A 27,527-nucleotide genomic window follows, 5' to 3' on the forward strand; every position below is an offset into this window, starting at 1 on the left:
GGTCACAGATGGCTTCTGCTTGAGCCCTTCCAGAAAGAAGACCTTGCTAGCTCCCAAGGCAGAAGATTTCTGTTCTTACTTTCTGTCCGTAACATCTGCCTTCCATCCACTGAGCTGTGTCTTCCAGACCAAAAAATGTCTCCCTCTTTCCTCCAGGAGACAAGCCTTCAAATGTTTGAAGATGTCACTCAACCCTGCCCACCACTTCCCTTCTTCGGGGCACTGTAGCTAGTCCCCAGACACCGTGGCCAGCAGGTCTCCGCCAGCGGTCTGAAATGTGGTGCCTGGGACAAGACTCGGGGCTTTTGGATGTGGTCTGACAAATGTACTGTGATGGGTAACTTTACGTGTCAATTTGACTGGGCCATAGGGTGCCCACATATTGGGTCAAACACTCTCTGAGCATTCCTGTGAGGGTGTTTGGGGATGAGATTAACATTTAAACTGGTGAGTAAGTAAAACAGATAGCCCTTACCCTAATGTGTGTGGGCCTCACCCAATCACATCCTAGTAACGGCCTGAATAGAACAAAAGGCTGGCCCTTCCCCCAGTAAGAGAGAATTCCCCTGCCCAGCAGCTCTTCCTGTCCTACAGCAGCTCGCTGGCCTTAGACCTCGAACTGGAATATCAGCTCTGCAGATTTTGGACTTGCTGGCCAATTCCTGACATAAATCTTTCTATAATTGGGACACTGCATCAGGCCCATGATTGCATCAGGCCCAACATCACATTAGCTTTTATATCAGCTGAACCCTGCTATTATCTCATGTTCATTGTTTTATCCTTTAAAGATACACCCAACAAATATTTATTGAGTGCCCAGATACTGTTCTAGGTGTTGGGGATATAATAGAGAAGGCGGGAAACAAAAATTCCCCCTCCTTGTGGAGCTCCCAGTCTAGTAAGGAAGCCAGAGGAGCAAAATAAGTACAATATTTAATAATCAGTGCTACCGCAAAATTAATTGAGAGAAGAGGAGAGAGGTACTATACTTTTAAATGTTGTGCTGGGGAAAGTCTAACTGAGAAAGTCCCTGAGCAGTCAGAGACCGGAAGGAGATAAAAGAGCAAACCATGAAGCCCTGGCCAGTGTGGCTCAGTTGGTTGAGCATCATCCCTTGCACCAAAAGGCCACCAGCTTGATTCCCAATTGGGCCACATGTCCGGGTTGCAGGTTTGCTCCCCCAACCGATCAGTGTTTCTCTCGCTCCCTCTCTAAAATCAATAAAAACACATTTAATAGAAAAAAAGGGAGAAGATACTATTTGAAAAAAGAGAGAAAGCACTCCACGCCGATGTCAAGGGAAGAGCACTCATGATCAAGACAGCAAGTGTAAGGGTTTGGCGTGGGGAGGGAAGAGCAAGGAGGCCAGAGTGGCTGCAGCACAGGTGTGAGGAGGAGACGGGGAGGAGAAAAGGTCAGAGGGGCTCGAAGAGGACACCAGCGAGTCCAAATGGACCTTGCAGACCCTCGTTAAGCACTGGGGGATGTAGTGCAGGTGCGATGGGCCACCACTGAGAGTTCATCAAAACACCTAACAAATGTTTTAACAAGATCACTCTGGCTGCCATGTCCAGGCTACACTGGAGAGAGACAAGGAGCAGGAAAGTGGTGCTAGACTTCTGGAATCCACCAGGGGAGAAAGAGTGGCAGCTCACACCAGGGAGGTGGTGGTGGTGATGATGTACCTAAATCCTCGGGTCTTTATTTTATTAGATCAAGCCTCTTCACGTCCTTCCCTTACACCATTAATTCTTTTAATATAAAAACAAAGACTTCTATTTATTCTTTAAATCCATATTTCAAGCCCTTTGAGACCCCGTAAAAATCCTTATTCTGCTGGCTGTCAGTATCTCTAAATTTTATATGTGTACCTTCTACACGTGCATCTAAATCCCCGAGGAGCTGAACAAGACAGGCTCAGTTCTGTGACTTACACCCCTCCCACATCCTCCCACGCATATTAAACAGCACTTGATGGGGTCCCAGGGTATTCGCCAACTGCAGGGTGACCCCACACACTGTCCCAATCTTGTCTGTGAAAGAATCATGCTAGAACCTGTTGAGAGCCCTACTGAAATAAAGACACGGTATGTCAATGTCATTGCTCTTCTAGTCAAAGCTCTAGCCCTGCCTCATCTTCATGGTATGGTACCCTTATTAGAGTCTGGCTTAGGTGAGCATTCGTGGAAGAACACAGATGTAAAGAAATTAGCAAAAAAAACAGAGAGGAAAAATATTTTTCTAATATGAGGAAGGGTTATAATCGCCATTGCAAGGAAAAGAACTACATGAGTGAATGCGGAACCGTTTAAAAATGTTAAGAGCAAGAATTTCCAGGGCTGTTTATTCTAACCACCATCCTCTACCTTATTTGTAGGTCCTTGCTATGCTACTACCTCATTTCTGGCCCTGACATCTCAACTAACTGTTACAGTAACCTCCTACTCTCCAAGCTGCCAACTCTGTCTCCCTCCCCCCCTCCCCGACGCTGTCAGCTGGGAGACCTCTCTAACAGTAAACTCATGGCGATGCAGGAGAGCACCTCAGCATCTTCACTGGGACATGGCCAGAGAGGGACTCTGCCCACCTTGCTTCCCACCACTCTCCCACGTACCCAGGACTTGCAGGGTCAGTACAGGGTCTGGCACTCGCGGTGCCAGAACAGATCGTGCTGTTTCAGGCTCCCGGGTCTTTTTACAGCCTGCTCCCTGCCTGGACCGCTCTTCCCGCCCCGCACGCCTGGTAACTGCTCCTGGTCCTCCCACAGCTATCACCGTCTCTGTGAAACCACCCAGGCTCCCTTTCTCTCCTCAGGACGGAGCCACCCACGGTGCCTTGCACACACCTCACATAAACTGCACTATTTATCAGCAAACTGCTGCCCTCGATTGATAAAGAACACCTCGAGGGCCGAGGAAGCACCCGTCCATTCTGAGTTTCCTGGGCCTGGCACACTGCTTGGCACAAAGCAGGGCTCGATCATTTCTTGTTGAATGAAAGCTCAATGCTGTTCCAGGAAAGACGAGGCCAAAACTTCTTCATTCCTGTAACCCTCGCTGCCCAGGAAATGATCATTCATCCAGGCTCTAAAGCTACTACATGATTTGATTTTTCACCCAATAACTCCACCTAAAAGCCAATTACTAAATCATTCAGTAGTTCCTTGTCTTCCCCCAGCACCCACTGAACTTTTCTCCTGATTGCTAATTAAAACCCAATCCTCCGACGTTCCCTGACGTGACGAACGTCTTCCTGTGGGACTGAACAGAGCGCTGAGCTCCAGGAATCCTGATTCTTAGCAAGCATCTGTGGAAGGGGCAAGCGTGAGGCGAGGCCCTGTCCAACGAATCCCAGGCTGCTGAGATCCACACGGAGCCACCTCCCCTCCGGAACACTTCCTACTTAAACCGCACGACATTCCCATTTTAAATTCTAGCTATGCTACCAGAGTTTTTTAGAGAGCAGCACATTACTCTATCTGCCAGTGCTGGAAGTTTTATTGCAAGAACTTACGGCTAGGCAATGAGAGCCAAGTTTATTATTTTTTCTGGATCAGATTCAACAACCTCATCCAAACGAGCAAGAAAAAAGCAAAAGGAAAGGGGAAAAAAAGCCAAACAGGCAACCGGCCTTTTTGTTTCCACACCTGTATTTAAGCTTTAACTCTTAAAGTCCTCAGCGGATCCACCGGAGCTCAAGAGAAATCTGCCAAGCGGAGGGCAGGGAACAAATCCTGGCTCGTGGGTGCAGTCACCACTTTCCTGGAACTGAGGCTCTTGGTTTTAGCACTTATCTCAGCACGTCAGCTGACTCAGAGGCCTGGCACTTGCATCCGTCTCTCTCTCCCTCTCTCTGAGCTCCCCCCATGATGTTTTCCGATTCAGTAAGGACAGTGCCATACTCTAAGGCCTCACTTAGTCCTACCCCTCTCTTCCCTCTTTCTTGACCCAACCCCTAAAGGAATGTACCCCCATGAACAGTCCTGATGAGAATATAGGCCATGCCGGCCAGTGTGGTTCAGTGGTTGATGCTCAACCACTGAACCAGGAGGTCACGGTTCGATTCTCAGTCAGGGCACATGCCCAGGTTGTGGGCTGGATCCCCAGTGCAGGACGTGCAGAAGGCAGCCAATCAATGATCCTCTCTCATCACTGATGTTTCTATCTCTACCTTCCTCTTTGAAATCAATAAAAATATTAAATACAAAAAAAAAACAACCAAAAAAAGAAAATATGTACAGGTCACACTAGATCGTGGGTGGTAATTAAGTTTGATCTAAAAGTTTCACCTCACTTCCTTTAAGTTCACTCCCATGATACCTCCTCGATAGGGTCTATTTAAAATGACAATCCCACCACCCAAGAGCCCCTACTCTAGCAACCTTGATGGCCCCCAGACCTGCTTCACATGTTCTAACTCCTATGGTATAGCACTGCCCGGTCACCTTCCCAACTGCCATGTCATTTGCTTATGTACGTGCTTATTACCCATGGCCTCCCACGAAATGTTAGCTCCTTTGGAGGCTCTGCTCAGATCCCAGGCACCTACAACAGTGCTGTGTACAGAAAAGACACTCAGTAAGTACTTGTCTAATGAGTGAATAAATCTGAAGGTCAAATCAACTGGCAGTGCCTGCCTCATGTTCTCGCTGAACAGGGTTCTGAGGTTCTACTCGGGAGGAGTCGAGAAACGGGAATGAGTGCCACGTGTCTGTCGCTGCTGTGCCGCTAGCCAACGTAGCAGTCACGAGCTGTGTGCCCCCACTGAGCACGGGAGGTGTGGCCAGTTAAACTGACCTGTGCTGTCAATGTAACACACTTACCAGACTTTGTAGTGTCTTATAGGTAAAAAAAAAAAATGAAAGAAAGAAAGGAAGAAAGAAAGAAAGAAAGAAAGTGGAGATGTGGCCAGTTAAACTGACCTGTGCTGTAAATGTAACACACTTACCAGACTTTGTAATGTCTTATAGTTAAAAAAAAAAAATGAAAGAAAGAAAGAAAGAAAGAAAGAAAGAAAGAAAGAAAGAAAGAATCTCTACTTTTTTATTGATTACATGTTAAATATCATTTTGGATATATTGGGTCAAAGAACATATGCTATTACAAGCAATTTCACTTGTTTACTTTGTAAATTCACTAATAGAAGATTTAAAATCATCTATGCGGTTTGCATCTTATTCCTATTGGACAGCACTGCTCTACAGCCTCCTCCAATATGACCCTAAGGAAGGATGAACTGATCATTTCCATCCATCCATCCATCCACCCATCTGCTCTTTGGTCTCGTCTCAGAATATAAATCAATGTCAAGAAGACATTTCAAGCCCAGTGCTTCCCAAAGTGTGATCCTTGGACCAATATATCACAGACAGAAGTATGTTAAAATGCAGATTTTAGGTGAAGTAGGAATGTGGGGTCCAGAAAACTGCATTATAATCTCCATGTACCTCCCCCCCGAGATGCCAACGCACACTTCAGGGTCACTGCTCTAGGCCATAAGTAGGAATATTATTTAAACTCCAAATAGTCTTTGCAAACCATGCAGGATTATTTGAACAGGCAAGAATATTTTCCCCTTGCATGGGTTGGGGGAGAGAGGGGAGGGAGAGTAAAGCCAAGTCATGAATGGAGTCATCTTCTTGCACATCTAAAGAGAAAGAAATGAGCCTTGTGAAATAAGAGGAGCCATGGCTCCCCAATGATATAGAAAAGCCTGCTGAGATCTCAGAGGAAAACCTGTTCCAGGAATCAGTCTCTCTCTCCTTCACACACACACACACAGAGAGAGAGAGAGAGAGAGAGAGAGAGAACACGCGAGCTCAGCTGTGGTCCATTTAGAGCTTCAGTTATCAGTTGGGTGAGTGCCTGCTATTCAGGTTGCAGCTCCGTGGGGCTGCTCGAACTCTCATACCCAACTTCTCACCTTTACCTGACCGACACTGGGGAAAGTTCTGCACCTGCACAATAAGACCTAGCTCCTCTCCCTCTTTTGTCCTGCCCTACACACGACTTCTACCATTCCTATTCCTTTTTCCTGACTCCTGCATAGAGACAAATCTCTTTTTTGATACTAAGAATAATATTTATTACAGTGTCCTCTTTATTAGTAAACATGAATAAAACTTATTTTTTTAATTTATTTTTATTTGTTAATTACAGTTGACTTTCAATATTATTTTATATTAATTTCAGGTATACAGTATAGTGGTCAGACATTTATATAATTTACAAAGTGACCCCCCCATAAGTCTAGTACCCAAATGGCACCACACATCAGACATTTATATAATTTACAAAGTAACCCCCCCCCCATAAGTCTAGTACCCAAATGGCACCACACATAGTTATTACATTATGATTGACTATGTTCCCTGTGCTGTATTTTATACCCCTCAGACAAATCTCTTCTTGGAGTTGCCTCCTTAGGAAAATAGAGCAAAACAAGGAAAACAAATGAGGCGAGGAAAAACACTGACATTTCAGAAGCACCTGCCATGCCAAGTATTTGCTAGTTCAATTCTAGAGGGGAAAGACATATGGTAAAGTAGAACAGGCATTTCTCTAGAATTCAGGTCTACGTATAAGTAGGATCTATGCAGGTTGGTCCTAGAACGCCTAACAGTGCCCACATACAAAGACACTAAGGAGAGGACGTTTTGATGTATTTTGTGCACAAAGTCCGGCCAAAACAAACTCACATAGAGTCCTGGAACAGTGCTGAAAGCTTTACCTCCCAGATGAGGACTGAACCCCACATCCTGAGAGGCAAGTCACACGTGCTCCCCACCCAATTTCTGGGATGGCCGTGCTTGCCTATTTCCTCCAAAGCCACGTGACGGGAGACGTGATCTGAAGCATGTCTTCTATTAACCGTATATCATGACTCAATGTTTTTTTAAAGTTTGTTTTAAAGAAACAATAACTTCCATGGCCAGGAACCTACAGTCATAATGTGCAAAGCTACATATCCATGAGCCGTGTGCCAAGGGTACCTGCCAATCGCGCATTCAGAACACAGATCCACACAACCACGGAGAAACCATCGGGTGTTTTTATTTTGTATCCACAACCAGAATACGTCCTTTCAAAGACAAGACTTAAAACATATTCAACAACTTTTCTCAAAACGCTTATGATGTTCATCCTCTGCTTTTAATTTTTATTTTTGCTGAAATACAAAGAACTAAAGGATTGAAACTGCTCTCTGTTCTTAACACCCTACATGTTTCCGCATGTCCAAGAGGAAAGTTCTGAGATGCTGCCCTCCGAGTATAAACACACACAAACTTGAATGTGAGTCAGTAAAAAAGCAATACTCTAATCTCCCATGGAAATGTTACAAAAACGACAGCCTATGTGAATATGTATATATACAGAGAGAAGCAGAATATCTCACTCCATCTTAGAGACAGACTCAGTCCCCACAGCACAACAAATTAATGAAGTGTGAGCTGCTTTATAATGTAGAGTTTCTCAGTGTAGAGTCCCAAGCCACAAAGGGATCCTTGCTGGCCTCACAAAATGACCTCTCCAGACTCCCAAATGTACCCTTTCGCGTCTTCCAACGTTAGCATGACGTTAGGAGGAGCCTGACCCAAAATTTAAAGTGCATTTGCCATCCAAAGGGTGTTTTTCAGAAAAAAAAAAATGTTGGCATCCTTACTATTACTTGCCACGATCCTCAGTCTATTTTTGCCTTCCAAATGTGCTTCTGGGAAATCCCTCGCTGGGGAGGATTATTTTATTTTTCTTTTAAATTACATCCAATCTGCCAATCCTGGTTCAAGGGCACAAACTGAATTTCACAAAACACTTGGCTCCAAATAGGTTCCTAGAATTGTCTTTACAGAGAGTTCCTCTTCATCAAGACTGATAATCTACATTCCAGTTTACAGAGAAGGAAATTAAGGTTCAGAGAAGCTAAAGAATCTGCCAGGGTCATGGAGCTGGTAGAAAGCAGGGTGGCCAACAGAACCAGAGACCTCACTTCTCGCTCTACAGTGCTTTCTCCTCCACCACCCAAAATCAGGAAGTCAGCAGTGCTGGGTAGACAGAACTCCTCTTGGCCCCTACTAATAGGAACAAGCACTGGGAGGTAATCACCATGAAGGCTCTTCCTGATCACTTACTCAGTTTCATAGATTCTGAATCCACACATCTGACAATTGAAGACACTGGGGCTCTGAGAGGTTAGGTGACTTTGCTTTAGCAAGGGAACAAGTGCAGATCCAAACTCTGTCTGCTGGACTCCCAAACTAGGCAATACAAAGCCAGGCTTTTAAGAGAGTGAAAAGGGGCCCTAACCGGTTTGGCTCAGTGGATAGAACATTGGCCTTCGAACTCGAGGGTCCCAGGTTTGATTCCAGTCAAGGGTATGTAGTACCTTGGTTGCAGGCACATACCCAGTGGGGAGTGTGCAGGAGGCAGCTGATCAATGTTTCTCTCTCATTGATGTTTCTAACTCTCTCTCCCTCTCCCTTCCTCTCTGTAAAAAAGTCAATAAAATACATTTAAAAATTTTTTTTAAAAAAAGAGAGGGTGAAAAGGGAACGCAGTGAGGCAGAGCAGGGGTGAAAGGCAGGGGTCATGCCTGTCCCTGCCTCTTACACAGAAATTCTCCCCATTGTGTTGTTTCCTTCTCTTTCTCCCCTTCCCAGGGGAGCTGGCTGAGGAGCTGAGCTGGTGAAAGTGGAGGAGAAAGGGAATGAAGGGGCAGACAGAGAGTAATGACTGTTATGAAAACAAAATAATTGCTTGGCTGGAAGAAGGAAGAGCTCTTATAGCAAACAAGGACAACAAAACCTGGCCAAGGCTCTGGGAGTGACTGAATAGAAACTATGGTAGATACAGCACAGCAAGAATATCAGATTGTATAGATTTAAGATGTAAATGCCTCTGCAGTGGTCGGTTCTATATGTTAACTTGGTTTAGCTACCTATTGCCACTATTCACTCAAACACTAACCTAGATTTGGCTGGGAAGGTATTTTGTTGATGTGATTCAAATCCATAATCGGGTGGCTCTAAGTGATGGAGATTATCCTAGATTCCTGGTCGGCAAACTGCGGCTCTCGAGCCACATGCGGCTCTCGAGCCACATGCGGCTCTTTGGCCCCTTGAGTGTGGCTCTTCCTAAGCCTTAGGAGTACCCTAATTAAGTTAATAACAATGTACCTACCTATATAGTTTAAGTTTTAAAAATTTGGCTCTCAAAAGAAATTTCAATCGTTGTATTGTTGATATTTGGCTCTGTTGACTAATGGGTTTGCTGACCACTGTCTTAGATAATCTGTGTGGGTCTGATTCAGTCGTTGAAAGGCCTGAGCAGGGCTGAGGTTGGGCTCACGCCTGAGAGGTCCCGCTGCCTCTCCTGACCTCTGGCCCCGAAGATTTCTGACTTGCCTTGCCTGACCCCACAATGGCGTAGGCCAATTCCTTGCAATAAATCTCTTCATATATATCCCCTACTGGTTCTCTTTCTCTGTATGATCCCTGACTGATACAGCTTCTGTGAATTGGTGATGCAAGCCCCAAGAGGAATGGGACTGCATATTCTGGCTCAACAGCCACAGGCCTAACAACAGTGTTGTTTTGGGGGGAGCGCAGGGGAGGATGGGGTTCTAAAGAACATTTCCTTGGGGATGGGGATGAAGTGGGATGGAGGTGGGAACTTCAGCTCCAAAACTGGATGCTTTTAACCAAAGACAGGCCATGTTCCTGTACTCACCCCATTTTCCAGTCTACACTGAACAGTCCCTGGTGAGGACCAAGGTGACTGCTACACCACAGCGAAGCAGCTTGAACTGAACACATTTAATGTCTCTGAAGAAAGGATCGCCAGACTGCCAAGGGCGATGCAGATACTGAGCAGGGAACCCTAGTGCAGCCGATCCAGAGATGCGCCGACCAGAACCAGAACATGCTGCTGGGAAGCGGGTCAAGAAGCAGTTTTAAAACGTTTCCCCTAATGGAATACTGGTGTGACCTAGATCCCAGTACTTAAGCCATTCACAATACACTTTGCTGAAATGAAACCTGATAGGAGAGTCCACGCCACCTCCTCACTGGTCAGTGAGTGATGCCTTGATGTAGCTTGAGTTCAGTTTTTTGGTTTTTTAAAATATATTTTTATTGATTTCAAAGAGGAAGGATGAGTTAGAGAGAGATAGAAACATCAATGATGAGATAGAATCATTGATCGGCTGCCTCCTGCATGCCCCCCACTCAGGATTGAGCCCGAAACCTGGGCATGTGCCCTGACCAGGAATTGAACTGTGACCTCCTGGTTCACAGGTCAACACTGAACCACTGAGCCACACTGGCTGTGCACAAGTTCAGTTCTAAAGTCCTGCTTATGAAACAGTCATTAGTGGCTCCAGACTGGAGATGATATCACAGTCACACCCCTGAGTCAGGCGGTGTGTGACTGTCCCAATGAGGTCTCCATTTACCCTTCTGGAAAGTATGGGCACCTGGATCATAGTCTGTCTCTCAGGAGGTCACCCAATTACCGTCCTTACATTATCTGTGACTGGGGAATAATGACAGAGACTCCAAGTAAAGGGGGGATAATCAGGAAAAAATGGACTGCAAACACCTGGGAGGTGTAATCAGTGTCAGAATGCTATGCCATTTTTAAGGGGGCAGCCACATGGCTAACTTCCAGCCATTGGTAGAGCAGCTGCGGACACTTTCTGAAGCTTCCCATGGTGTCTAGGAGTATTGTGATTACCTACAGCCACATGTGCTCAGGACCACCTCCCACATCTGGACCTCGGGGGAAATCACTCCACTTAAGTATTTTCCTTTGCAAAAGGAGAACCCTCCCAGGACACAGTGGACAATCAAAATCCAACGTCCCTGGCTACCCCTACTTGCTCAGATGATCAAAGCATAACTTCATTCAATCCCAGGATCAAAATCTGGGATATGTGATGTAAAGAAAGTAGGAGAAATCTAACCCCAACCGCTAATCCCCATCATTTAAAAACATATTCATTATCACTATTGCTAACATTTATGATGATGTTGAGCACTTACAAGGTGCCAGAGACGATTCTAAGCCATGGATTACGGCCACCGTTTACTAGCTGTGTGATCAGGCACAAGTTAACCTCTCTTTGAATCAGTTTCCTCATCTTAAAGTGAGGATAATAATAGTACCTACTTCACAGCCTTCTTATGAAGATTAAATAAGATAATATATGTAACGTGCTTAGAAGAGTGCCAGCACAGGGCGCAGGCTGTGTGTGTTAAATATACACATACAGGTATACACATCCTCACGACAGGTCACAAGAGTTGTCTGACAGAGCAGGGTGGACAGGCCCCAACTCATTCCCCGCTGTGGCAGGACCATAACCTTCTTGTCCAAACTGCTAGGAAAGGATATATGAACCAGGTCCAAGGGCTGGAGCAGTGTTGGCTCCAAACAGCAGTTCTGAATCATCCAGACACTACAGGCGCTGCAGAAGAGGCTCCCCGTGATACAGATGGAGGGGCTACAGATCAAATGGGCAGTGACCACTGTGGGCTTTTGCCAAAGGTGGCAGGTGGATAAGCCCCTGACTCCCAGGCACACCCTGGGCCCCAGCTGTGCCATTTACCACCCACCTGGGACAAAGCGGAAGCAGACCAATAATGGCTACTTGGCCCAGTGACATAAGAGCCCACATTTGCAACAAAGACCCCAGGCCATTTGGGGACAGGATGTGAGGACTAAGGGCAAAAGCAGATCTTGGCATAAAATTGTAACCTGGACAGAGAAACACAAAAAGCTAAAGGGGCTCCTTCCTGGCCAGCAGAAATCTGCTTCCAAGCCAGGGAGTGAAGTGATGGAGGGCTGGAGGGCCAGACCCGGGTGGCCTCAAACACCCAGTGACTCTGCAGCTAGGAAGGAGTCGGCCCATCCTGCAGGCCCTTGCAGTGACGGGAACTGTGGGCTCCCTTCGGGGACGCTAGGGCCTCACTGTCTGCAGGTTATGAGAGGCCCCAGGCGCAGCCGTGAGCCTGCGGTCAGCCCCACCAGGACCTCCCAAGGGACAGATCTCTTTCCCTCCCTCTCATGACGTGAAAAAATATTCTGCAACCTCCCTTAACAGAACACTTGCTTTTCCTTCCAAACAGCTCTCTGGCGGCTGCTCGCCACGCTAACCAAGGGCACCAGAGATGTTAACATTTGATACGATTGCCAAACCCATGGAAAGGGCAGCAGCATCAGATCACCAGATTAGCCTTAGACAGTAAAACCTTAAAGGACGTCATGGGATCCCACACGAAGAAACACCAGTCTTCCCCCCTCAGGGAAATCGGGTTTATTTAACCTCAATCTGTTGTATGAAAGCAAAGCCTTCACAGGGCTGGGGCCCCTGCCTGCACACAGACATGACACACAGCTGGTCCAGCAGAGCCAGGAAAAGTCTACGCCTGCCCAACCTCCAGGGCACGATGTCGTGAGCAGGAAGAGTCCACCAGGCAAACCCCGGAGGCCGGGGCCACGCTTGGGCTCGCTGGCAGCATCTCCAGCCTGAACCCAGGAGTCAGGAGACATCCCATCAAGTCTTTCCACAGCTCTGGTTGCCATGGTGACATTTAGGAAGAGCTCTCACCACAAAAGGGCCAGAAATGGTTCCTAGGAAATAGGGTAGTTGTCGAGCCCTAGTTCAGGAGAGGCTCAGGCCCCTTATAATCAGGGCTCTTCGAGACAAGCCACAAAACCAACAGATGAGCAGCCTCTGCAGCAAAAATGCACAGGACACAACCACTGGGACTACCCCACAGGACACAGTGACTCATTCCACAAGAGACGTTTTAAAAAAAGAAAAAAGAAACAAATCTTGAAACAGTCAGCTGTGTAATCTGCCTGGAAGAGAAAACTCAGTTGGGGAAAGGCCTTACTTGGAAATACAAGACGGTATATCCAGACCCCTCGTCTAGAGGGGTGACACTGCGGGTTGAGCAAAAAGGCTGTGCGTGTGTCTGCAAGCCCGACCCATCGGCCACACGCTGCGGCCCAGGCAGCCTCACGGCGGGAAGGGAGCTGCCTTCGTTGTACTTGGAATGCAAGCATGCTCATTTTCTCCCACTTCCAGCGCCCAACCTCACTGCAATGAATTGAAATTCCTGGTCTCTTAACCAACTCCCCCCCCCCGAAATGCAGAGCTCCGTGAGGACAGGCAATGTTGCAATGAATTGAAATTCCTGATCTCTTAACCAACTCCCCCCCGAAATGCAGAGCTCCGTGAGGACAGGCAATGCACCGCCTTTCTCTCTGGATCCCCCACACCTGGCACAGGTCCCCGCCTCCTGCCAGCACTAAAGACGGGGTGTCAAAGGAATGAACAAGTAGATACATAAACCGTCATACCAGGTATGCTAATGTCATGTTTTGCTAAACGTGGGAAGGATTACCAAACAAGGGAAAGGAGACAATTAGAAAATAAAAATAAAAATACATTTCCAGATTTCTTGAATGCAACACAGCAGAGAATACAGAGCTTTTTTTTAAAGTTCCCTCCTGCACAAGCAAACGTGAACGTCTGAGTTATTTGTAGGGCACGTGTGGACACCACAGCCCTCCATTACACATCTCCTGGATTCACGAAGGACTGGACAGCTCAGCACACATCTGGGGCTGTTTAACAACTGATTGGAAATTTCGCCTTCTGATTTCCAGTTAAATACTGGGCACAGGAAAACAAATAGCACTTGTTTTTCACTGAGCCTTGTCAGCCATCCAAACTGCAGTGCAGAGCAGAGAACTGCCTGTGGTGTGGTGGCAGGGGCCCAAAATATTTGGGACCTTCCTCCCCCCCTACCCCCCAAGTTTAAGTAAAAGGAATAAACCAGATTTTGGCAACTTCAGCTTCTTCACCCAGTCCTCCCCCCCTTCTCAGAAACACAAAGCTAGGTTTTAAATATTAAGCATGGTCCTGGTATTAATTTACATTTTTCATTAGGATTAAATTTTTATTTGTTTTTAATCCAAAGCCAATAGCATCAAGTTTGGTTTCTCTCGGTTATTTCAACTGCCCTGCCCTGATATTTACTTGGATTTGCTGAAGAGGCAATGTTCAGATTACCATTTTTTTGTTTCTAATTAAACTGGGATATAATATCTAACGGGTGTATTATCACAAAATCAGAGTTGGAAAGCTGGAAGGGACTTTAGAGATCGGCTAGTACCGATCTGAATCATCCAGAAACTTTGGAGAAGAAAAAACTAAGGCTCGCCCAGCCAGCGTGACTCAGTGGTTAAGCGTCAACCTATGAAACAGGAGGTCACAGTTCGATTCCTGGTCAGGGCATATACCCGGGTTACAAGCTTGATCCCCAGTAGGGGGCGTGCAGGAGGCAGCCGATCGATGATTCTCATCATTGATGTTTCTCTCTCTCTCTCTCTCTCTCTCTCTCTCTCTCTCTCTCTCCCTTCCTCTCTAAAATCAGTAAAAATGTATTAAAAACAAACAAACTAAGGCCTGAATAGTTAAGTGATTTTGTCCAGTGATGTACTGGTATAACTAGTGAGTGGTAGAGCCAAGACTAGTCCCCAGACCTGATACCCAAGCTAGGGTGTTATCTAGAAACAAAAGCCCGAGTTAGTTCTGAGTAGAGATGCCAGATAAAATACAGGACACTTCGTTATATTTGAATATCAGATAAATAACAAACACTTTTTCAGTAAAAGTCTTCCCCAAATATCACATGGACATACTAAAAAATTGTTGATTATCTGAAATTCAAATTTAATTGGTCACCCTTTATCTTTGTTAAATCTGGAAACCCTACCTTGGAGACCAATATGCCCTACCTCTCCATACCTCCAATCAAACACAAACATTTGTATTCATTTATTTCCTGATTTTAATGATAAATGGCTGGAAAAATTAACCACAGCACAGTAATCCCAAGAGTAAATGATGTTGGAAGTTCCTGCTTATTACTTGAGACTTTCCTAATCTTTTAGACACCTTTTTTCCTTACAAGCAATTAAAGCAACTAATCCTGACACTAAGAGTCTGACCAAGACCTCTGGACTCGACATTTTATGTTATTAGAAGCCAGGCATTAGGGTCTCATCTTGAAAACTGCTGCTTGTCGTAGGACTTCAAGGCTGCAGGCCCTGCAGGAGACAGGGTTCATGTTCATGTTTGGAACACACACACAAAAAGGAAGGTTTTTTTCTTTTAAAAAAAACAAACAACAACTCTATAGGTATACAGAATAAAGTAAAAAGATTTTAGCCTGGCCGATGTGGCTCAGGGGTTGAGCACTGACCTATGAACCAGGAGATCACGGTTTGATTCCTCATCCAGGTTGCAGGCTCAATCCCCAGTGGGGGGCTTGCAGGAGGCAGCTAATCAATGATTCTCTCTCATCATTGATGTTTCTATCTCTTTCTCCCTCTCCCTCCCTCTTTCTCTCTGAAATTAATAAAAATATATATTCCTTAAAGTAAAAAGATTATAAATTTAGTTAATTAATTTTAAAACTATCCCTTTTAAATAGTGTGATGCGGCAAGGTTTTCTCTAACAGCTTTATTGAAATATAATTCACCCTCCTTGTAATTACATAAATTACATTAACATAATAATATAATTATAATTCACCCTTACTATTCACTTTATTGAAATGTCATAATATTCACCCTTTTAAATATTACAATGGTGTTTTTAGCATATTTATAATTGTGGTAATATTCACCACTATCTAGTTCCAGACATTTTTTTCACCCCCAAAAGAAACTCAATGCCCTTAGTGGTTATTCCCCATTCTCCCCACCCACCAGCCCCTGGCAACTACTGATCTATTTTCTGTCTCTATGGATTTGACTATTTGGGACATTTTATGTAAATGGAATCATACAACATGTGGTCTTTTGTGTCTGGCTCCTTTCATTTGTAGTGTTTTCAAGGTTCATCGATGTTATAATATGTATAACTTACTTCCTTCTCTTAATGGCCAAATAATATTCCATTGTATGAGTACACCACTTTTTTTAATCCATTAAGTCAGTTCATAGACATTTTGGCTTGTTTTCACTTTTTGATTATTATGAATAATGCTGCTATGAACATTTGTGGACAAGTTTTGCTGTGGACATAATGTTTTGTCCAACTGTTTTCCAAAGCACCACTTTATATTCCCACCAGCAGTGTATGTGGGTTCCAGTTTTCCCACATCTTCAACAATACTTGTTATCTGCCTTTTTTATTACAGCCATCCTAGTGGGTGTGCAGTGGCATCTCATTGTGGTTTTAAATTTGCATTTTCCTGATGACTAATGATATTGAGCATCTTATTTATTTATGTATGTGTTTGTTTGTTTATTTATTGGCCATTTGTGCTTTCATTTTGGAGAAATTCAAATTGTAGCATTTTTTTTTTTTTAAAGAATCTAGTATTGTAGCTCTTCTCAATCTTTTCTGGCAAACTCAGATTGAAAGTTCAGACGTCTATCGCCCAGTTGACCTACCCTACTTTTTCTTCAATGTGGAAATAATTACATACGTAAAAATAAGCTTAGATGATTCTTCTAAGAGAGTTTTACTTGAAGTTTCAACCAGACAGACCGAAAGGGTAGGATTGTTTTTATTTCTGATTGCACTGAGGAACAACTCTAACCTACCCAATATTCTCTGGGTCACCCATGTACCATGCAAAGAAAAACTAAAAGGCTATGTATGACGACTTCATCATGTCAGTGTGTGTGTGTGTGTGTGTGTGTGTCTATTTGAGACTCAGCCTGAAACAATCCCACTTCTGGCCGCTTCCATTTCCCAGGTAACGAGAAAAACTAGATAAAGGGACTACACGTGCAGAGGAAACTCAATCCCACTTCCTCCCTGCCCGGCACGCTCCCGCTTGCTTGTACTTTGGAATCACGAGGAGTACTGGAGTGATTTGACACAGAAAAAAAAAACTTTATTAGACAGTAAGTCCTCCTTAATGTTGTTGACAATTTTTGAAAACAGAGACTTTAGGCAAAACAATGTATAATGAAACCAACTTTACCATAGGCTAATTGATATGAACAAGAGTTAAGTTCCTATGGCATATCTCTGGTTATAAACATCACCAAACTTCTAAAGGCCCAAAACACTTCCAATAGTAATCACTGAAATAAGTGTGAGCTGCACATATATTTAAGAAAGGTGAATAAAAACAAGTAAGAAAAGTCATTTCCTACTTATTTCTGATCACAGTTGAGGGTGGCCAGAGCCCATGCTGGCAGCTCAGGGTGCAAGGTGGGAACCCACCCGGAAAGAGTGCCCTTCCATCGCAGGGCCACGCTCACCCACACTCACTCGACTGGGACCAGTTAGATGTGCCAATGAAACCAGCGTGCACATCTCTGGGACGTGGGAGGAAACTGGAGTCCCCAGAGAAAACCCACGCAGACACGGGGAGAATGTGCAAACTCCACACAGACAAGGCCTGGCTGGGAATTGATTGTTTTCCCCTTTTCAACAGTTATAACAAAATGATGCCGAAGGGAACAACGTTGTTCGAGGACCTGCTAGGTAATGTTTTTAGTCAGCCTCGTGGGTGGCTGAGGCATTCTGAGTAACACAAGGCCCTGCTAACTAATTATGAAAGGTTTCCTTTTCTAATTTGGGTAGTTAAACAATGCAGACATTCGACTTAAATTAAAAGGTCAGCCTGATGGATGAGTAGATGCCATTATTTGAACTTTTCTCACCACCCTACTTAAAAAAAAAAATCTGTTCAAGTATTGTAACTCTACCTAGAAAGTAAAGACAGCTTTAAGACAGCAATGCAAATCCTTCAAGAACACATCAGGAAGGAAGCCAGGGCCTCTGCACCTTAAACCCAGAGTCAAGAGACCAAACATCTCTCCTCAGCTCCTCTAAGGTCTCTAACCTTGGAGAGGACAGTGATGGAAATAGCTAAATTTCCAGAGTCCATGGGTCTTCTGAGGTGTTTGGACAAAACACTTTATGCAAAATAATTTAGTTATCTCCAAACTGTTACTCAACTACTATAAACAGAACACACTGTGATTCTCTACCCAGCAGCTGATGCCTCTGCTGCTGTGGCTGCCCAGTGGAAGAGTAGGCCCTGAAATTCCCTTCAGACTGCGAGAGTCCCGCCTTCTTCACTTAGCGCACTCTCAGGGGAGCTGCCCAATGCTATTTCAGATAAGGGTTTAATCTCCAACATTTACAGAGAACTCATATAACTTAACAAAAGGAAGGTAAACAATCCAATCAAAAAAATGGGCAAAGGACCAAAATAGACACTTTTCGAAAGAGGACATACAGAAGGCCGAGAGACATATGAAAACATGCTCAAAGTCACTAATCATCCGAGAGATGCAAATCAAAACAACGAGATACCATCTCACACCTGTCAGAATGGCTATCATCTACAAATCAACCAATGACAAGTGCTGGCGAGGATGCAGAGAAAAAGGAACCCTCGTGCACTGCTGGTGTGAATGAGGACTGGTGCAGCCACTATGGAAGACAGTATGGAGTTTCCTCAAAAAACTAAAAATGGAACTCCCATTTGTCCCAGTGATCCCACTTCCAGGAATATATCCCAAGAAACCAGAAACACCAATCAGAAAGGATATATGCACCCCTAAGTTCATAGCAGCACAATTTACAATAGCTAAGATTTGGAAACAGCCTAAGTGTCCATCAGCAGATGAGTGGATTAAAAAACTGTGGTACATCTGTACAATGGAATACTATGCCACTATAAAAAGAAGGGCCGTTTACCATTTGCAACAGCATGGATGGAACTGGAGAGTATTATGCTAAGCGAAATAAGCCAGTCAGAGCAAGATAAGTATCACATGATCTCACTCATATGTGGGATATAATGATCAAAATAATTTGATGAACAAAAATAGATCCAGAGACAAATGCCAGGGGAGGAGGGGGGTTAGAGATCAACCAAAGGACTTGTATGCATGCATATTAGCATAACCAATGGACACAGACACTGGTGAGGTGGGGGCTTGCCCTTGGGGTAGGAGTGGCAGGGGAGTGTGGTCAATCGGGAAAAAGGAGACATATGTAAAACTTTAAACAATAAAAAAAACCAAAATGTACAGATGGGAGAGAAAGCCGTTTTCCCTAAAGAAAGCCTGCTGGACAACAGGGCCAAGTTCAGATGTCCCAGAATTTAAATCCTTGATTTCTCCCATGTTAGTACTTTTAGATTCATCCCTTGATCTGCATTCTCCTTACATGGGATTAACTCTCAACAGGGATGATGTTAAATTGTTTACAAAAACTGTCTCTTTTCCCCTGCATTGTTAGTGTGCCTTAAACTGATGCCCAAGAGGCAGTTCTTAATAGATCTTTAAAATTAAAGCACATAAGTAATAATTAAGAGTAAGATGCTTTCCCTCAGAACCCATGGAGGGGCAGGTTGAAGAAGGAATCCAGAAAGTAACCAGTCAACGATGATATAGGTGGCTCACACGTTTTCTCTGGACCCACAGCCCAGAGAAACTGGAACTCCTTTCCAGATGGGGCTGGCTAACCTAGATGCTTCATGATTATAAATGTAAGTTCAACATCTTTCCCAAGTGTTCTTTCCTATGACAAATAATAAATAGCAACAGAGAGGGCAGGTAATGCCTCTGAAGTTATTGGTGTCAAACTCTGCAGTAAACATTTTATATCTAATCTCATTTAATCAAGATAGTAACCACGCGATGTAGGGACTATTACCATTCCTGTATTACAACTGAGGAAAGTCAGGCTTAGATTAATTAAATCATTTGCCCCAGGTTACTGCTTGGATTCAAACCAGGATAGGTAAAGCCTTTACTCATGACCTCTTCATTCCTTGCCCAGTGTGTAGCCTCAAGCTTCACGTAGCTACTGAGCACCTGAGATGTGGCTCATGTGCCTAGAAACTGTACTGCTGATTTTCGTTTACATTTAAACAGCCACACTATATTGGAGAGCATCGTTCTGAATTACAAGGGCTAAATGGGACCTTGTGATCACGGCCCTTAGTTTCCTATCACAAATACCTTTAATTACAGGAGACTGACAATGAATATGAAGGGAGCCAATTTACCATTAGATTTTTGTAGAGTAAGTCCTACCTGGGTTGAGTCCCAGCTCTAGTCGTTTATTTAGGTCCCTACTTAACCTCTCTAAGTCTCAGTTCCTCCTCTGCAAATGCATCTGTTAAATGAGGTAACACCCACATCATCACAGGGTTATTGTGAGAATTAAATAAGATAAAGTATCAGAGGGCTTACTGTAATACCAAGAGCTAAATGAAGTGCTAGTGATAGCAACAACAACTCTGACTTTTGGCCTTTTTAATTTAGAAGTGATGAGAGTTTTAATTCCCAAAAAGGCTATAATTGAAGTTATTAGTAACTACTACCTTATAAATGTACTTTTGAGCTAAAACTTTTTTATTGTGAAATAAAGTCACATTTACAAAATTGCAAATATTGTACAAGAACTCTTATGTACCCTTAAACTAGATTCTCCAGTTCCCAACATGTTGCTATATTTGCTTTATTAGTCTATCTATACATCGGATGCTTTTTTGAATTATTTGGCCCTTTATCCCTTAATACTTAAGTGTATTATGTTTCCTAAGAAAGATAACCTCTTATATAACAATAGTTCAATTATTAAGTTCAAGAAATGTAACGCTGATTCAACACTTCAATCTATAAGCCCAAGTCCAGCTTTGCCTGTTATCTCAATAATGTCCTTTAGAGCAGCGGTCGCCAACCTTTCAGACCTCACGGACCACCGTGGTCTGCTTTAGGGCAATGGCCCCTTCCCTTCCCAAGAGGATCCAGGTCAGGATCGCCTGTGTCTTCTGAGTCTCCTTCGATCTGGAATGGCACCCGAGCCTCTCTTTGTCTTTCATGACTCACATTTTTTAAGAGCACAGGCCAGTTATTTTGTAGAATGTCACTCAATCTGTTCTTCTGCAACGTCTCCTCCTGATTAGGTTCAATGCTACACAAGTGATGCTGTGTTTGTTCTCTGTTATCACACCTGGAGGTGCACAATGGCCATCTGCTCCACGTTGATGTGATTTTGACCCCTTGGTAAAGGCACTGCTGGTATCTCCACTACATTTAGTTACCGTTTTTTCCCTTGTTACTAATAAGTCCTTTCATTTGCTATTAATAAGACTTGCAAATATATTGTCCCCCACACTCCCTTCACCTCCACTGACTTAGCTTGTATTGATGACTCTTGCATAAACAACTTTTACTATGATGGTTGCAAAATGATGGTTTTCTAACTCCATCATTCCTGCTACATTTATTGATGAGCATCCCACTATAAAGAGGATCTTCCCCCTTTTACTCATCTATTTATCTACTTATTAACTGCATTGATTATGGATTTTTCCTTTATTTAATGGGTACCACTGGATTTTTAAAAGTACTCTTCAAATACAAGTGACAAAAAACTACAGATCTGGATTAATTAATTAGGAAAAATGTATCCATATAATGCCAGAGAAACACTATTAACTGAGGCCTCTTACTATTCTGAATGCTTGTGGGCGAGAGAGGTATAAAAAGCCGACGGCTCTGTACTTGAGGACATTAGCATGTAGCTCTACCAATAGACAATGTGAGCTATCACTGTGAAGTGCAGTGTTGCTCATCATCAGACATGATATCATACCCCAAAAATCCATCCAAACAACCCATCAATTTCTCCACAACTAGCAAACTTGAATGTTCTGGCAAACTCAAAAGGACATGATTTACAAATAGTAGGTAATATTTGGATCTTTCCACAAGAGCTGGGTTCCAGCTTTTTTATAAAATACAAATGTTTTCATTTTGGAGCTCACTGTGTCACTTTCTCAACAAACAGAACCTCGTATCAGAAATGAGGCCCGTGTTATATATACAAATAGAATGGGTTTGCGCATCGTTAGTTTGTGGTCAGAGACCACACACCCAGTGGCTATTTACAATATTTACATTGCTCGTGATGCCACGAGGGGAGTCTCAGAGCTGAGACCAAAGCTCAGGCCACACAGAGTATGGCCATGGGTCCCGCTCTAACGTGCAAACTGGACTTGACTCTCCATCCACAGAGAAGGCATGTGAGTGGTGTTTGTTTTCTGTGAAAGCTTATCTATGTCATCCAAATATCACTGAGAGCATACACTCCAAATTTAACACACTGACTATTTCTGGTATTACTTCAATGAAAAAGCCTTGCACAGTTTTAGGGTCATGACATCCTTGTGCTAAGGATCTCTGTGGGGAGGCTTCAAACACTTACCAAAAAAAGTCTGGAGACGCCAACGGCAAGCCGCTCTGTCTTCAGATGCCAGACAAGGGGCTGTGGGGAGTTGAGCAGGAACACGACAGGCTTGTGGTGAATGTGCACTGAGGAGATGGGGTTCAGGTGCAGGGTGACCTAGGAAGAATGAGAAAGAGGACTCTTAGGACTGACTTTCCACTACAGTCACTTAGGACAGCATCTGCAATACTTTCCCAAAGCTCAGCATTAAGAGAAGCAAGCTGCAAGTTAGTTCAGATTCCTGTCCATGGGTAAGACATATTAGATTGGAGCAGATGATTTTGCCAATATTTGACTATTTTTCACTACAAAAATGACTATATCATATGATTCAACCCGCACTAATCTCAACTAAAACATGATTCAGCTCCCAGTAATAGCGGAACACAAATAAACAGAACACATTGTTTCCAAAGTTGGCAAAGGCAGAAGAAGTTACCTTCCCTCAGGACTGCCTTATCCTGCAAGTCACACGACTAAGCTGACCCCTGGAGCCCAGAGGTGGGTCATCCCTGTGGATTGCCAGAGAAACGACTTTCTTCTCTTCCAGGTAAGCTCCAACCTCTCTAAAGCTGAGTTCTGCCAAAGAAAAGTGTAGAAAGCTAAGGGAGAGGGGCTGCCAAGCGGAGCTGCCAGTGCTTTCATCATCCCAGCTATTAGCTTGAAGGGGTTTTCCAAAGAAATGAAGCACAGAGAACACAGAGAATAAAAACTGATTGTATAGAGCCCCAGTTAAAAAAGAAAAGAAAAAAAAAAAAAAACAGGGAAGAAAACCATGAGCCTGGATCGGAACACTATGGCCACTTTGACAGATCTAGGATGTTGTAGGGTTACCAGTCGGCATTAGCAGCATCAGAAAGCACCTGTGAGGAGAGTAGGACCCAGTGGTTCAACAACATCCTCCTGGAGCACAAGGTCAAGCAACGTGAACATAGGAAAGCAAAGTGCACCAGGACGTGATAAGGAAAAGACAAAAAGGACTTCAGCTGGAAAGACACAGACTCAGTGATACACGGGGAATGACCACATCCCAGTCAGAATCCTGGTGAGAATTAAATGGTCTAGATCAGTGGTCGGCAAACTGCGGCCCCTTGAGTGTGGCTCTTCCACAAAATACCACGTGCGGGCGCGCACGTACAGTGCGATTGAAACTTCGTGGCCACACTCAAGGGGCCAAAGAGCCTCATGTGGCTCGCGAGCCGCAGTTTGCCGACCACTGGTCTAGATCTATGCTTGGGGTCTATACAATCATCAGGGACAGAGCACTGAAAGCTGGGCCACTTTACATCTCCCAGCGGCTGCTGGCCCCTGATCCGAGGTTTCTTTACCTTTTATCGTGGGGGTGGCCTTCCAGTGTCACTCACCACAGCACACGCTCAGGTCACTGGTAACAAGGCACTAAACTTTACTTAACTTTCAATACCAATACTTAGCACATGGCAGCCACTCAGAAAATGACAACTGAATATTTAATTTTCTAGTTTTCAATGACACAAAAGTATTTTATCCTATGAATAATATGCACTATAGTATATAATACCATCTCTTTCACTAACTGTCGAGTGTGTGTGTCCTAATCTCTGAAACAGACTATAACCACTCTGTAGGCAAAAGACATCTTATATTTAATACTGTGCTTAATACACAGATCATTTTAAGTGATTTATTTATCACAGAAAATTCATACGTGTATGTTACCTAAAAGGTAAAAAAAAAAAAAAGGTTACATATATTAATAGGTATAAATAGCTCATTTACAGAAAAGTAAAAAAAAATTTTTAAAAATGAGCAATACTCAAACTATTTCTGCAAGACAGCTAGAATCATTTTTATATTTGGCATGAGGAAAAGTACTGAAAGTACTAAAAGCAGACTACTAATGAACAGTACATCAAGTATAGCCACAGCAAAATAAAATTTTCCTTGGTTGTTCCGACTCTACCTCACAGCGTTTTGGAGATGCCATCTGCATCTAGTAATAAACAGATTGATCACCACTATAAACAACAGAGGCTGTGGAAACAGAGTGGGGCATTAACTGTGGCATCAAATAAATAGAGACGCACACTACAAAACGCACACAGTAGGGAGAGTGAAGAAAGGAGAGATAAAACCATTACTTGTCCAAGAGTACCTGAAAAAAGAAACACTCTGTCACTAATAGTACATCAGTAAAAAGTTTTCAGACTTAGTCCTTCTAAAACTGTTCACTGAGCATCATCATAGCACAAAGAATAACAATGTATACCCACAGAGGGGACATCAACTCTTCTCCTGATGAATTTCTTTGCAGCCCTCAGGCATACATTTCTTCTTGGACTACATATTTAAAATAGTAATAACTATATAACTCAAATGAAAAAGATTTTTTAAAAAAATTTAGGAAACGAAAAGAAAAATAGGTATGAGACAGATATTGGTGCTTCAGTCCAAAGTTTTCCAGATGGTCAAAAGTGTCAAGGCCTGGCTCACACAATCAAGGAAAGATTTCTAGGAGCCCCAGTTCTGGGAGCTTTCCTGGAAACGGCTCCCTCCTCAATATGTGGCAATGTCTGGCCAAGATGAATCCTCGACTCTGGCACATGGGGCTTAGGCAAAGCCCCAAAAACCATTTGGCAAAGAAGAATTCACACTATGATTGGGAAATTGAAAGAAAAATATTCCATACTTTTTTAGAAAAGATCATTTGGCAGGAACAGAAAGTCCCCCTAGCACCCGCTCATCTAATCCCTCAGCAATCTTTCTCTTCTAGCCTTCCTCCACTTGAATAAATCTTGCTGAAGGGAAGATAAAGGACAACCAAATACAACCAACAAAAGAATGAAGGTATAGAAGCTCCTGAAATATCTCTTAAAGAATTCCTGCCTAAGGTATCTAATTTCTATCAGGCAGGGGGAAAAAAAGATAAAAGAAAAAGAACTTTCTCTTAAGAACCAATTATATAGCTCAGGATAGATTACAGTTACAAAGATAAGAATATTCTGCTGCCCAGCTAGTGTGGCTCAATGGTTGAGTGTCAACCCATGACCAAGAGGTCAATGGTTTGATTCCCGGTCAGACCGCCCCCCCCCACGCCCCCAGTAGGGGGTGTGCAGGAGGCAGCTGATTGATGTTTGATGTTTCCATCTCTCTCTCCCTCTTTCTTCCTTTCTCTCTAAAATAAATAAAAACATTTAAAAAATAATATACTGCTGAAGATTTTCATGGGTAGATTATTGTCAGGTGATCATTGTCTAAAGACCAGAGCTAAAGCAGAGTACAGCACAGGAATAGCCAACGGAGAAATGATACATATGGTATCCAATAATTTTCAGCTTGAAAATCCACACAGCAATTTAAAGAGTTGACACTCAATCCCATGTCAAATTTGCAAAACAATAAAGGCTATCAGTTATCCATGGGCTTCATAAGGAATAGAGAACTGAACTTAGGGGCCATGTGACTCTGAAGGCTCTTGGGGCAAAGTGGGCTGCCCCCTAGATGAGGGAACAATGATTAATCTCTAAATTCGTAGCTTTTTTGTTAATCTTTGGGAGTCACAGAGCATTAGACTTGAAAACTTAATGTAAAATATGAATCCGCTCCACAAATGCACTCACACACATACAAAATCCAGATGCCCACCAAATTCTGTAGACAATGTCAAGAAAATAATCCATTACAGGACCCATGAACTCCATATTAAACACCCATTGTAGAAGAGCAGGAAAATCTAATGGCAGAAACGGAAACAAAACAAAAAGACTTCATCTAATTAAACCAGATATTACACCTCTGGTCTGAAAATGCCATCCTCTCAGAGAAACAACTTGATAGATGACAACTCAGAACTAAAAAACTTTCACAGGCAGTGACCTCTTTTTACCATCCTTAGGCCACACAGTTGCCAATAAAGCCTAATCCAGAAGCTCCAGCTCTAATTATGTTTGTCTCAAAAAGTGCTAAATTTCAATCTTCCTAATGGCGTGAGAAAATGCAAGCAAATCTGATCTGTCACATTCCATATGTAGACACTGCCCCTCAGACAATTCTGATCCTTCCTCAAAATGAAAGAAAGCTAATTGGTCTAATCTGTCCTACCACATCTATTTATATCGGGTCTTCTGAGGTTATCTGTGCACTTCAACAAACTACTAAATATAATTAAAGTATTATTCCTATTTTATAAATAAATTTAAAGTAAAACTTTTCTGAGTACTTTTCTGGGGAATCTGAACACAGTTTTGACCAAAGTCATGGCCAAACCTCAGGAGCAGAAAGCCTCTGAGATAACCTTCCTTTTTCCCACTCAGGAAGCGTGTTCTTCCTTGCCCACGTTTTCACCAGAATACAACAAGGATGATTTTTCTCTGGACCGTGTTAGGGTGAAGACGTCTTGTTTCTCCAAAGATTATCTTTGTTAAGCAAAACCTATATATTGTCTCAAACTCTATAAATCATGTTATGAAAATGAACTGTGTACTACCTTACAGGAAAGAGGAAAAAAACAACAACGCCTACTCTCTTTATGGAAAGATGCCATATAAAAATAGTTTTGAATTTCCCAAGATTCATAGTAGAGATGCAAGACATCCTCCTATAGTGATTTCAGAAACGTCTTATTAGACCTCCTACTCCTGGGATTTGTTACAACAAACAAAAGCAAATTGAGTGAAACAACCGATAAGAGAACCTAACAGTTGTCCAATTTTGCGAATGCATCAGGGAGGCTCTGTTTCCACGTTTCTGATTGTTCTAACGGCCCCTAAGGACTTGTGAAACAATGAAGTCATCCATAGCCCTACCAGAGAGGCTCCTGTTCTCTAAAACCAGACCAAACAATGCTCTGAAAGGGATGATCCAATCATCAGTTTACACAGAGATAGATAAGAACTCGAGCAGCGGGTCTATAACCAAGACCCATAAAATCACACCCTGGTCTGTACGTAGCAGCCATCTATCCCCTCTTCAGAGATAAAAAGATATCCTCATAGCAACAGTGTTGGTAATAATTGAAATCTGGGTCCTGTAGCACCCATAATTTACACAGACAGACAGTGAGACACAAATCTATTCCAGGACACAAGGGTACCATGGCTGAATTCGAATTTCACTTACATTTAGACAATATGACTTTTAGGAATGCAAATCTGACCCCAGATGCATCAGAAATGTGCAACCAATTGCTGGGAGTGGGGAACAGTAGTTAGTTGCTGCTGTAGTGTTTTAAAATGTATTCCAGTCTGAGGAACCC

The 27,527-nt window shown here is 43.3% G+C and overlaps 1 protein-coding gene across 3 annotated transcripts in view; it reads right to left on the reverse strand.

Moving 5' to 3' along the window:
• TGFBR3 (transforming growth factor, beta receptor III) overlaps positions 1–27,527 on the reverse strand; it is a 173,802-nt gene that overhangs the window by 51,295 nt on the left and 94,980 nt on the right. For 2 of the 3 annotated variants that reach the window (XM_005878957.2, XM_014550039.1), the window contains exon 3: positions 22,274–22,411. The exons of the other annotated variant lie outside the window; for it this stretch is intronic. In XM_005878957.2, coding sequence (XP_005879019.1) covers positions 22,274–22,411 — 138 coding nt within the window. The remainder of the gene's footprint in view (positions 1–22,273; positions 22,412–27,527) is intronic. 3 annotated transcript variants of the gene reach the window in all.

This window comes from Myotis brandtii, unplaced genomic scaffold (genome assembly GCF_000412655.1).
Source record: "Myotis brandtii unplaced genomic scaffold, ASM41265v1 scaffold58, whole genome shotgun sequence".
Taxonomy (NCBI): domain Eukaryota; kingdom Metazoa; phylum Chordata; class Mammalia; order Chiroptera; family Vespertilionidae; genus Myotis; species Myotis brandtii.